The sequence below is a fragment of the Bacillus rossius genome, chromosome 15, assembly GCF_032445375.1.
Source record: "Bacillus rossius redtenbacheri isolate Brsri chromosome 15, Brsri_v3, whole genome shotgun sequence".
NCBI classification, from domain to species: Eukaryota; Metazoa; Arthropoda; class Insecta; order Phasmatodea; family Bacillidae; genus Bacillus; species Bacillus rossius.
This window is the reverse complement of record NC_086342.1, coordinates 48,448,260-48,462,356: the sequence shown is the minus strand read 5'-3', so window position 1 is coordinate 48,462,356 and position 14,097 is coordinate 48,448,260. Positions and strand designations below refer to the sequence as shown.

The 14,097-nt window shown below is 42.2% G+C and overlaps 1 protein-coding gene across 1 annotated transcript; it reads right to left on the bottom strand.

Moving 5' to 3' along the window:
• Positions 1–1,225: 1,225 nt before the first annotated feature.
• On the bottom strand, positions 1,226–13,546 carry LOC134539362 (2-oxo-4-hydroxy-4-carboxy-5-ureidoimidazoline decarboxylase-like). Its single transcript, XM_063381346.1, has 3 exons — positions 13,312–13,546; positions 9,246–9,405; positions 1,226–1,543 (listed from the first exon to the last, which is right to left on the bottom strand). The coding sequence occupies exons 1-3, from the start codon at positions 13,496–13,498 to the stop codon at positions 1,351–1,353; spliced, it is 540 nt and encodes a 179-aa protein (XP_063237416.1). The 5' UTR covers positions 13,499–13,546; the 3' UTR covers positions 1,226–1,350.
• Positions 13,547–14,097: the final 551 nt, after the last annotated feature.

The following is a 14,097-nucleotide window of genomic DNA, read 5'->3' as shown; positions in this document are numbered from 1 at the left end:
ATCTTACTTTTGTTTACTCGTGCAGTGTTGCAGTTATCAAATAACAAATGTTATAAAGTGATTATCGGCCATGAATTGTGAAAATTATCGTTTGATAATAAAAGGGGAGTGATTTTAAATTCCATATTGACGAGGAAAAAAATTACTCCCTGTATATTCACATGTAACGTACAGAGCAGCTAGCCTTACAGAATGGAGATGAGCTAAAAAAAAATTCCAGTAATGGTATATAAGTTTCAGTTCGTAAATAAACTAAATTCTGCTATAATTACTGTTAAAGTATTAAGTTGTTTATTTACTGGAAAAAATAACGTTACATAATCACTTAAATAAAATATATTACCTAAATAATAGTCACTACTTATAAAACAATCAAGCTTACCAGGTGAGAATCAGATTCTGTTTTCCGTTTCTTCCGCGTCACGAAATTATCCATGTTGATGTTTGCCAAGAAAGCAGAAGACTGGCGCACACGAGAGCAAAACCACTTTAAAAACAGACTACCTGAAACCTATAATACTGTCGTTTCAGAGGACAAGGTAGTGTGAGTATCAATGGGGAGGAAATGCTAACGGAACCCTACCCTAGCTTCGTCCTTTGGAATGTACGGTTTCTAGGAATTAAGGGTTTCAAAGTTCGCACTGCAAAACTCCATACCATGGCTTTCGCAGAAGGGGTAGGGGAAAATAACTACGGAACTCAAAGGTAGGAATATAAAGCATGTCAAAGTGTCTGTCGTCGTTGTAAATAATAATCTGATATATATTATGTGTACACCATTAACTTTCAAATCACGAGTGGGCCCCCCCAAGGAGGGGCCCATTAATTCCAGGGGGGGCCCGGGCCCCCCTGGCCCCCCCGGGATCTACGCCCATGTTTGTGTCTGTCACAGGCTCCGGTATATTTATACGGGCGTTATGTTTGGCTAATTCGACTAGTTTTCCTAAGTTGAATATTATTGGCAGGCCTATCGAAGATGATTCGATCTAAAATATTTTTCCCCCATGACGATTTCTAGCAGCTTAATTGGTTAAAACTTAAATTGAGTTACAAACTTTGATTCATTGTTTTTTCACAAATAATTATGTATTTTTGTTCATACTTATGCAGCACCTACTATCATCAAATTTAGAAAATGTCAGGCATTTGAATGCGCGGTTATGCCTGCCAAATTTTACGACTGCAGCTGTCCTATAAGCAAGTAAATAAAAAAATTAATAACATGTATGTAAAACACAAAATATGTATTTTCCCCCTAAATAGACAGCTACAATCATCAAAATTGTTAAGGATACCTACATAATTGGAAATGATTCAATATGTTTAATATTTGGACGTTTTGTCATATCTCTATAGATTATCTTGGGTACTTTGAGTCAGTTCTCTTATTCTTAGAGCACTGATTTTCTTCACCTCGGCTATGCCAGCTTCCAGCTCATCCCGTCGCGTGTTCCCCAGCCGCGTCTTCAGTCCTTCCAGGATTGTCGCTACTTTATTTTCACGAGCACATATAACGAATGGAAAGCCAAACTTCATTTTGTACCTGGAAAATGAAAAGGTTTGGTTAATTAAAAATTTTAATATTGGGGCAACATTTTAGTGATTTTCCTTAAGGAGGTAGTGATCTCCTAAATTATATTGCTTCGGAAATTTCGTGTTTTTGCTAATTATTTTAAAAAAAACATAGAGCTTAATTATTGTTAATTGTTAATAAAATGTATAATACATTTAAATAAGTATTTATTTAATGTTTTTTTAGAAATTTCAAGGCCAATTTTTATGTCAACTGTTGCATGAACTAAATTTTTATGTTGTATACAGTTTTAAATTAATTTTTTGTGTATAGCCTTTGATATTTATTAATTAAATTTTTATCTTTATATTTTTCAATCAATAAAAAAATTGGTTTTCCCATAATCTATTGATGTTAGTTTTGCAGGGTTCAGGAATATCCTAAATGTATTAATTTATAAATCATAATACAAAAAAATTTAAGTTCTACGTGTCAAAAGCTACACTCGTGATTAAATTATGTAACTTTTTATAAAAAAATTAACTATATATATTATTATTATTTTTAAATGGTATGCAAAAACAAGAAAATTATGGCAGCAAAATAATGAAGGGTACCACACCATTAATAGATTTACATTCATGGATGGGGTTGAAGAGAATACTTAACTACAGTAAACCGTGTAAAGAAAACGAAAATTTTCTCTGTACAAGTGTGTAGTAAGGTAGGGCAGATAGGGGACATAACACCTCTCTAAAAGAAACTCAATTACCACTGAACATGACAAATTACACAGTTAGTTGCCTTCTCTTTGAACACTTTATTATGACACAATCATAAGCAGCAATTCATGGTGTAAGAATATACCGTTCGTAAGTGTCACCATTATTTTAAAAAAATTCACGTTTTGAAAAAAAAGCACTCGAAGTTCATCATACAGCCGAAAATGGGTATTAAAGCATCATCTTTTGAAAACTTTTCCCTGGGCATTGTACTCCAGACCAGCTGCTTTTCTTTGAATGGGGAGGGGGTAGGAAGCATTCCGCACCACTCCTCAGAGCCCCAAAAACAGGTGTTTAAAAAAATGTATTCTTGTTATAGCTCATTAACACCCCCCCCCCCCTCCTTCCCCTACAAATCCTGGCTACGCCCATGTTGACGTAACATTGTGTACGTGTTAGAAACCATCCTAGCCTTTGCTTGGAGTGATGTTGGCAAGTCGTGGAAAACCGAAACCAGATTGGCCGAACCGGGATTTGAACTCGGGTCCTATGGGATGCGAGTCAGTCTGTTACACTGTTGACACCTTGCTCCACAATCCGAAATGGAAATGAAGTGTTGCAAGCAAAAGAATCTGTAGACTTTGAGTTAAAGAAATGTTTCCATTTTAAAAATTTTATAAAAAGTTTCATAAGTTATATTTTTATACAACTTTTAAGTAATTTATAGAATCGTAAAATAATTTTTACTTCAAGCTTGGAACAGTAGATATTCCAAATTAATCACAGTTCAGAAACAAAAAAAAAATCAAGAAGTGTCTTAGTTTTCGAGTCACAGGCATTTTTTCAAAAAAAAATTTTAATTTTCACCCAACACCTAATTATTAGATTCTGTGACTAAAAATGATTAGATATTTTTCCCAAAAATTTGCTACACAATAATAAATAACCCTAATTCAAAATTAAATCAAACATGCTAAATTTTTTGTTTGGCCGGGGGGGGGGGGGGGGATATAATTTGCTCACTAAGTTAGCAATACAATTTTTTTGTTACAGTATGACTCTGTATATTTACCTGATTGAGAATTTTTTTCAGCATAAGATTCCAAATAATTTTTTGCCTTAAGGTATACCATGTTTATATTTATTTTGAATTGTTATCAATAGTAGGGTTATTTATGATTTGGTAGAAAACATTTTTAGTCACAGAATGTTATAATTTGGTGCATGTTGAGAATTTAAAAACATTTGAAAAAATGTTTAAAATAAAAACTATGACACTTTTTGAAGTTTAGTTTATTTATTCAGAACTTCATTTACTGGCCTATCAACTGCTCTGGGCTTGACCGTGAGTTATGAGACATTCTGTATATGACTGGTAAAATACATTGAGTAAACATGTTTATGAGGAAGTTTCGAAATTCCATGCACATACATAACCAATCGTAACAACAGAACAAAGGTAGAGTCATAAAGTATATTATTTTTGCTGTAAATTTGTGTGATACTAATTGAGTGTTAAAAATTTACTACTTTCAGTTAAACAATTTTTTTCCCCCTCAATAAAACTGATTGGTTGAAGAAATAAATGTAAACATTTCCAACGGACTGGTGAAGTTTTACGAGGCTGACATTCTTGTGGGGCCGTGGTTACCACATTGCAAGAGCGTACATGAGTTTTGGACACGGCCCGCATATGGTGTTTGCAGTTTCTTGTGGCTAGTCTGTACAAATGAAAATGCAGATGTTGCACTTCAATACACGCATGTTTTTACATACCTGTGTCACACCTGTGACAGGTAAAAAGATAGATAACAAAATATAGATGTGAAGATACAGACACAAATAGAGGTATATAGAGAGGGAGATAATACAGCTTCATAGAGGGATAGAATGAGGGATATACATATAGTTATGTGAAGAGATGTAGAGATACTATACAGGGACATTTTTAGTAAAGTCAACTGTTTTAAGGGATTGCTCCCCCTTTTTGACGTGACGTCTAATAACTCGATGAACGCCGGCTGCCCGCACAAAAAAGTGTCCCGTTACGCTGTGTCCCGTTACGCTCATTGTACTCTTGCGCCGCATCTATCTCTCTTCCACTCGATTGGAACAACCATCGATTTTACCTTTCGAGGCACGTTAAACTTGAAACACTCCTATTCGTTTCCTACTTTTCCTATCATCGTCCTATCCTTAACAGAATAACACAGATTGGAAGAAGTTAAATAGCAAACATGTATAAAAGTTATAGTTAAAATAATCTCTTCGTTAAAGTAATAAACATATTTGAATTAATGAGTGCAAATAAAATTAAATTTATCAATTTAAATTGTAGATTTAATTTCACTCCATCTTTGTATCCATACAAAATAATGATAATTCAATAAAAATGATTCAATTTTATTCATAAAAGAATGCAATCATTTCATCAATGTTTTGTTATGTCACGTTAAACTATCGTCCGTAAACCGACTTTACAGACAAACAATTTTTTTTTGGTAACCCAGACCTCTTAGCGTGAGCCCTACCGGCCTGGGGGACCCATACGCCGTATACGCGAAACAGGAGAGGTGTTAGAGATCAGGCTATGTCCAGAGACTGAGGCTACCCATCCCAGCTTAGACACCACCTCGCTCAGCTGACCAGACAGTTGGCTGTGTCCTGAGCCCTAAGACCTTATCAGCACTGCTGGCGCCGTAGAGTCGGCCACAGGTGCCTTCAATGACCGGGAACATATGAAGGCAGTGTTCCTGGATGTTGAAAAGGCATTTGACAAAGTCTGGCATGAGGGGCTCATTTACAAGTTCATTTCACTTCAATTCCCGCCCCGTTACACTCTCCTCGTGTCCGGCTTTCTGGCCGGCAGGACTTTCCGAGTCAAGGTGGAAGGCAAGCTGTCCAGGCCACGGCCAATCTCCAGTGGAATGCCGCAAGGGGCGCGGCTAAGCCCCTTCCTTTACAGCTTGTACGTCGCCGACATCCCCACAGCGCCGGACGTGCGAGTCCAGCTCTTCGCTGACGACACTGCGCTGTGGGCCACCGGCCCGGACATCGACCAGGTCCAACAGCACCTGCAGGACTACCAAGGGCTCTTCGAGTGGTGGCTTGAGAGATGGCGAATTAAGGCCAACGCCGAGAAATCTCAAGCCATCATCTTCACTCGTCGCAGGCCGGAACCGCCACTACCTCTGGAGCTATTTGACACGCCCATTCCCCTAGCCCCCACAGCTAAATACCTGGGCCTAAACCTAGATTCCCGCCTGACCTGGCAGCACCATGCGGCCAGCAGAGTGGCGGAGTGCAAGAAGAGAGTAGGAGCACTCTACCCACTACTGAGGGGCCGAGTGCTACCAGACAGGCTTAAAGTACGGATATACAAATCAGTTGTCCTGCCCGCAATGCTTTATGCCGCCGAGGTGTGGGGTAATGCACCATCAAACGACTCCAGGTCGCACAAAACCAGGCCCTACGTCTCATCACTGGCATGGACCGTTTCACACGCATTCGCACACTTCACAGACTCACAAACATGCATCTCATCTCACAGTTGATCCTCACCAGGAATATCAAATCCTACAACACTGCCAGAGCGCACAGAACTGGGGAGCTACGACCCGGAGGAGGCCCGCGTCTCGCAGCGCCCTGAGCGTTCCACGGAGGCTGGCAGGACTATAGCACTGTCTGCCCGCAGCTGCCGGCCGCGGGTGCCTCGCGCGGGGGTCGAGCCACGCACCACAGACTCCGGGACCGATCCCGCACTCACGCCTGGAAGAGAGGGAACACCACCGACCCACAGCTCGCTCCACAGCCACTCCACTCCGGGGTTCTCCGCGCTGCGGGTCAGCAGTGTGCGGCCACAGGAGGTCGACAAAGGCAAACCAAAGAGGACGCAGTCGTTAAAGGCGCCTCCAAATGCGCGTGGGGCAGGCAGGCACGCCGCGGCTGTACTGGCGCCCGCGCGCCCGCGGTGCGACAGTCGCTAGTTCTCTCGGGGGCTCCAAGCCGGTAGTGCAAGGCGAGACAGGAACAGCTGGGGTCACACGACTCTGGCATTGACCGCAACGAGTGCAGGGGGAGGCGGGACAGTGGTGCCGGCTCTCTCTCGTAGCGGGAAACCCGACCGCGTGGCTGTGCGCGAAAGCAGCGAGCCAGAGCACATGGCCAGCAGTCTCCTGGAGCGGGCGGAGGCTCGAGTGACGGCCTCTTGCGGGGAGAGCTCCCAGGGGCCGTGTTCCTGCGCAGTGTGTCATCTCACTCATGTCCACAAGAAATCGCCCACATCGGTCGCAGATAGCCCATGGAAAAGAAGTGACTTCTATCTCTATTCATCACAATGCCCACAGCAGCATATGGGTTCGAGTCCCTACCGCGATCCCGCTAGAGAAACAAATTTTAACACCGCCTTATAAGTAACCCAGTATCATCCTTTCGACAGACATCCAAACATAAACTCTATTTCACAACAAGAGGTAGTGGGCGGCACTCCGCAGCCTGGAACCCTTCGCGGGCCCTTGGTTCGATGCCTGGTTCTGGCATCCGGACCCCGAGGCCCGCAGAAGCTATGATGACAATACAGTTTGCGGCACACTGTGTCGCAGTGTTGTCTGATTAAGCAAACAGTCTGAGCTTGTACATGTTGTTACGACACGCCTGCAGCGCCATGCGGGCCGGCCTCGTTGCGGCAGCAGCGCGAAACACTGGGACAGCGCTTCGGAACGAGGCTGACCACCGGGAAGCCTTCATTTCACAGACGAGAGAGCCACACCCGAAGTTCATGCCCGCTTTGTTTTTTCCGTTCTATCTCATTGTATAAACCGGTGTGGCATTAAATTTTGCTGTCGATTAGTATAGGTTAGCTACATTATAAATACTTTAAAACATTGTGGATGGTTGGTTTAATTAGGTAAGTATAGCTACATTAAAAATACTGCTAAAATCATTTTGTGGTTGCTTAGCAAATAACATTTTAATATGTAGCTATCCAGCGCTAGGAAACCGTTTACATGATTTCGCAGTACCTTTAATGTAGCTATCCTAACCAAATCAACCGTCCACAATGTTTTAAAGTATTTATTATGTAGCTAACCTAACCTAATTGACCATTAGTTATCATGAGTTGTCCAAAATAAACATTCATGGAATATGGGGCGTCCCGAGAATATTTGTGGAAGACAAAGACTTCCTAGATTTTATATCTACGGTATGAAAAATATACAAATCCACGAAGTACCTACGTTTTTTTCAATTAGGTATTTTCCTCTACAAACAATTGCAAACAAATACCGTTGCCTTGTTTATGGTCTCTCCTTTTATCAACACCGCCATATTTATTTACAATGAACCAAAAAAAATACCCGAAGATGCACGTTCGGGCGTTTGGCTCTCTCGTCTGTGAAAAGAAGGCTTTGCGCTGCGGAAAGCGAACGAGGTGGAGAAGGGGTAGGTCTCAAACACGGCAGCCACAGCCACGCCTGGAGGGGGGGGGGGGGGTGACTCTGGCCGCCGCTTCCCGCCTCGCCGAGAGGACTGCCGCGAGGTGTGATAGCGAGGCACGTACATTCACTCAAGTATATCTTATACATCTAACTGAACGGGTGACAGCGTTGACAATTGTAACAGTTAGTAGTAAATTGAAGTGGGACTGATGTTAATGTCGAGACCTTATTTTATAACCTCTTATTCCCTTCCAGTCCCCATTAGAGAGTGAATGTAATAAGGCTTTACTTAGGAGAGAACTCGTCATAACAATGTGTAACCTACTTAAATTCAAACAGATTACAAAGAAAAATGAAAGAGGCATGGGAATCCTGTTTTTCACAGACGAGAGAATCAAATGTCCGATCGTGCATCTTCGTTTTTTTTTTTTTGTTTTTTTTTGTTCATTGTAACTCATGATAACTAATGGTCAATTTGGTTAGCATAGCTACATTAAAGATATCGTGAAATCATGTAAACAGTTTCCTAGCCCTGGATAGTTACATATTAATAAATATAGTTTAAAAAACTAAAGAAACATGCTTTTAAAGATTATCAAACTAAAAAGTAAAAAATAATTTTAAAATTTAATTTATGACAATAGTATATAAGCAATACTAGTATAAATGAGAAAAATGCTTGAGGCGCTTTGTGCCATATTTTTTGTATATTAAGCGCCCCATGCTTTTTTCTCATTTATACTAGTATTGCTTATATACTATTGTCATAAATTAAATTTTAAAATTATTTTTTACTTTTTAGTTTGATAATCTTTAAAAGCATGTTTCTTTAGTTTTTTAAACTATATTTATTTTTAACTTTTTAGTTTGATATTCTTTAAAAGCATGTTTTTTTAGTTTTTTAAACTAAATTTATGTATAATTATCATAGGGAAATGTGTTACCGACACTACCTATTACCATCTGAGATAACTATTTGGAGTTGCAACGTCACAAAGAAATGGTAAAGTCTCTCCGAATCATTTACAGTTAGATGTATGGATATAATCTTAGAATTTACCGGGAAAAAAAATTAATTCTTTTGGCGTGGCCGAGAGTAGAACCCACGTTCACTGAATCCGAAAGCTGACGTCACAGAAGTCGCGCGCCTTAGACCGCTCGGCTAACGAACGTAATAAAATTGGTGGGACATTTTACAGTGATGAGCCACTCACTCTTAGTCGAAAGAGTTACAGACGGACAGACAAACACACATACAGGTGAAGCTAATATAAAGCATGTAAAAAGGTTATTTTCTAAGCAACCATAAAATGATCTTACAGTATTTTTAATGTAGCTATACTTACCTAATGTAACCAACCATCCACAATGTTTTAAAGTATTTATAATGTAGCTAACCCATTTTAATGGACTGCAAAATTTAAATGCCACACCGGTTTATACAATGAGATAGAAAGGGGGGAAAAAGCGGGCATGAACTTGGGGTAACTTCGGGTGTGGCTCTCTCGTCTGTGAAATGAAGGCTTCCCAAGAGGCACGGCCGGTCGTGAGCTGGTTGGTTGTGTGTGCTACCTGTGGTTCAGTTGTGTCAGTTCCTGCCTGTCGCGCGCTGACAAGCTGAGCAGGCCGGCGGCGCGCTGCTCTCGCGCTGACTCGGCCGTGAGGCGCCCTTCATCGCCGTCAGCCGGACTGCCCGCCAGGTCCGTGTGCAGTCGCAGGACCTCTTCCTGATCTGCCACCACAACCACAACCACTACCACAACCACTACCACAAACACAACCACTACCACAACCACAACCACTACCACAACCACAACCACTACCACAACCTCTACCACAACCACTACCACAACCACAACCACTACCACAATCACTACCACAACCACTACCACAACCACAACCACTACCACAACCACTACCACAACCACAACCACTACCACAACCACTACCACAACCACTACCACAACCACAACCACAACCACAACCACAACCACTACCACTACCACAACCACAACCACTACCACAACCACTACCACAACCACAACCACTACAACAACCACAACCACTACCACAACCTCTACCACAACCACTACCACAACCACAACCACTACCACAATCACTACCACAACCACAACCACTACAACAACCACTACCACAACCAAAACCACTACCACTACCACAACCTCTACCACAACCACTACCACAACCACAACCACTACCACAACCACAACCACTACCACATCCACTACCACAACCAAAAACACTACCACTACCACAACCACAACCACTACCACAACCACTACCACAACCAAAACCACTACCACTACCACAACTTCTACCACAACCACTACCACAACCACAACCACTACCACAATCACTACCACAACCACAACCACAACCACAACCACTACCACAACCACTACCACTACCACAACCACTACCACAACCACAACCACTACCACAACCTCTACCACAACCACTACCACAACCACAACCACTACCACAATCACTACCACAACCACTACCACAACCACAACCACTACCACAACCACAACCACTACCACAACCACTACCACAACCACAACCTCTACCACAATCACTACCACAACCACAACCTCTACCACAATCACTACCACAACCACAACCACTACCACAACCACAACCACTACCACAACCACAACCACTACCACAACCTCTACCACAACCACTACCACAACCACAACCACTACCACAATCACTACCACAACCACTACCACAACCACAACCACTACCACTACCACAACCTCTACCACAACCACTACCACAACCACAACCACTACCACAATCACTACCACAACCACTACCACAACCACTACCACAACCACTACCACAACCACAACCACAACCACTACCACAACCACTACCACAACCACAACCACAACCACTACCACAACCAGTACCACAACCACAACCACTACCACAACCACAACCACTACCACAACCTCTACCACAACCACTACCACAACCACAACCACTACCACAATCACTACCACAACCACAACCACTACCACAACCACTACCACAACCACTACCACAACCAAAACCACTACCACAACCACTACCACAACCACTACCACAACCACTACCACAACCACAACCACTACCACAACCACAACCACTACCACAACCACTACCACAACCACTACCACAACCACTACCACAACCACTACCACAACCACTACCACAACCACAACCACTACCACAACCACTACCACAACCACTACCACAACCACTACCACAACCACAACCACTACCACAACCACTACCACAACCACTACCACAACCACTACCACAACCACAACCACTACCACAACCACTACCACAACCACAACCACTACCACAACCACTACCACTACCACAACCACAACCACTACCACAACCACTACCACAACCACTACCACAACCACTACCACAACCACAACCACTACCACAACCACTACCACAACCACTACCACAACCACAACCACTACCACAACCACTACCACAACCACAACCACTACCACAACCACTACCACAACCACAACCACAACCACTACCACAACCACTACCACAACCACTACCACAACCACTACCACAACCACTACCACAACCACTACCACAACCACAACCACTACCACAACCACTACCACAACCACTACCACAACCACTACCACAACCACTACCACAACCACAACCACTACCACAACCACTACCACAACCACAACCACTACCACAACCACTACCACAACCACAACCACTACCACAACCACTACCACAACCACTACCACAACCACAACCACTACCACAACCACTACCACAACCACTACCACATCCACTACCACAACCACAACCACAACCACTACCACAACCACTACCACAACCACAACCACTACCACAACCACTACCAAAACCACAACCACTACCACAACCACAACCACTACCACAACCACTACCACTACCACTACCACAACCACTCAGGGAAGCCCCACCCCTGGTGGCTGTCTTCTGCAGTATTTCAAATGAATTAATAATTTAACTATTCAAGATTGTTTATAAGTAGAGACAGGAAAAATTCGCGGAATCATTTCACGACAGCCTGAAATTAAAATAGTCATACCTTAGTGCTGCCTCTGCTATTGGCTCACAACTCACCTGGACGACTCTGGGCCAGTGAGAAACACTCAACCGTAGCTGTATCGAATCACAGGCCGCTACGTTGGGACACCTTCACAAGACAGCAGCCAATGAGAGGGTGGCATTTGACCGAGTGTACCTAGAACTATAAAGTTCATCCTAGATGTCATGGAACCCGCGAATTTTTCCGGTCCCTATTTATAAGGTGCTTTATAGATAGAGACCGGAAAAATTCGCGGATTCATTTAGCGATACGCTAAAATTTAAATACTTAAACCTTTAAGCTGCTTTTGTTATTGGTTCACTGTTCATCTGGACGACTCTAGGACAATGGGGAATACTCAACCAAAGAAGTATCGTATCACAAGCAAACTAGTTGAGACGACTCACAAGTCAGCAGCCAATGAACAGGCGTTATTTTCCCCGAGTATACTGAGGATTATGTAGTTATATCCTGAAGGTCATCGAAACCGAGAATTTTTCCAGTCCCTATTTACAGATCCAATATCTTTATTATTTTTATTATATCATTAAAAGGCCAAATGTTTATGTGAATGAAGCTAAGAGCATTTAATAGTGTTCTTCAGATTAAATTCAATCGTTTGTGTGGAGATTTTTACACGTATTACTTAAAATTATGTGTATTAATCTGTTAATCAAAAAAATTGTTTCCCTACACTGCTACAAACCTTGGTTTCTCGTGATTTTTGGAAAATCCAAGTTTTTTGAATTATATATGATAAAGGTACAAAAAATTTAGAACTGCATACAACACGATGGTCCGACATAGAAATCGGCCTTTCAAGTTTCTTAAAACCTTATAACGATGTTTGTGTCAATCGCGGCTTAGGATGACATTTCGGGAGGGGCTATCGCAAAAAGAAAGGTCGTAGTTGCAAAAACAAATGAAAGTGGTCAGATAATGGCCTTGGAATATTATTTAAAAATTACCGTTTTCAAATAGAGAACCTTAGTAGCTCCGTGCAACTTTATATGAGATAAAAGTTTAACATATGAAATTAAATATTTAAGTAAACATAAATATACACTAATCAATATAATTGGTCTCGGGAGGGGCTATCGCCCACACCGCCCCCCTTCTGGAGCCGCGCTTGGTTTGTGTAACGAATCTTATGAAAATGATGGGCAAACACGTTAACAATGGCAGAAGCTGTCCCGCTGAGTCCTACACTGAGAGAAAGGTTTGTTTGCCTTAGCAAAATATTCGTTTGTATATGGCGAAATAAATATATTTTGTTAATTCAAACAAATATTTTGTAGTAAGAAAGATTCTGTTGGCCCAAACAAAATGATTTTGTCAACTCAAATATATATTTGGTTAAGTGTACCAAATCATTTTTGTTACTTATCCGAGATTGGTTAAGCTGACAAAGTATTTTTGTTCCACCAAGTTAACATTTGTTTCGCCATATATAAACATATATTTGTTTGATTCAAACAAAAATTTTTTTTTTTCTCTGTGTACCTGCGGGTGCCAGCGACTCCAAGAAGCCGGCCAGCGAGTCGACGATGTGCTGAGTGGACCTGAAGGGCCTGAGCTGACAGAGCTGAGCCGCGGCCGCGGGGTAGCTCTCCACCACGCGGCTGAAAGTCAGCACGAACTCCTCCGCGGTCAGCTGGTTCACCGCCGCCACACCAGCGCGGTCCGACATGGCTGCGCCTCGCTCCGTCGACTGCGAGGGCAGATGCTATCTCCCGTCCGCCGCTATCGCAGGTCAAGGAACATCTCGCCCGACCCTCAGTGTTTTGTTCATTTTCCTTTTATTTTCGGGAGACCTAAGATGCACATAAAGTTCTGCCATTCCCGATTACACCCGAAGAATTCACCTTCGGCCAACTTCGGGACTTGTTTTATTTTTGCGCAGGAAAAAATAATTCCAATATTAAAAGTGGTCGGTTAGGTTAGCTTCATTAAAACACTTTAAAACGCTATGGACGGTTAGTTAGGTTAGTATAGCTACATTAAAATAAACAGAGAAATATAAATATATAAATAAACCCGAGGTTGGCCGAAGGTGAATTGTTCGGGTGTAATCGTGCAGGGACAGAACTTTATGTGCATCTTAGGCTTCCCTTTATTTTCTGTTACATCATTTGTATGTACACTGTGCTACTGGTTAACAACTCAACATAAATATATCCTGACCATACTGGCTTCACCTAACGTCGCCATCTTTTACACTGGTTGCATGCCCCCCCTCTTTCTAGTACCTACCAACCTATTCATAACACTCAGCTTCTTTTTTGTTGT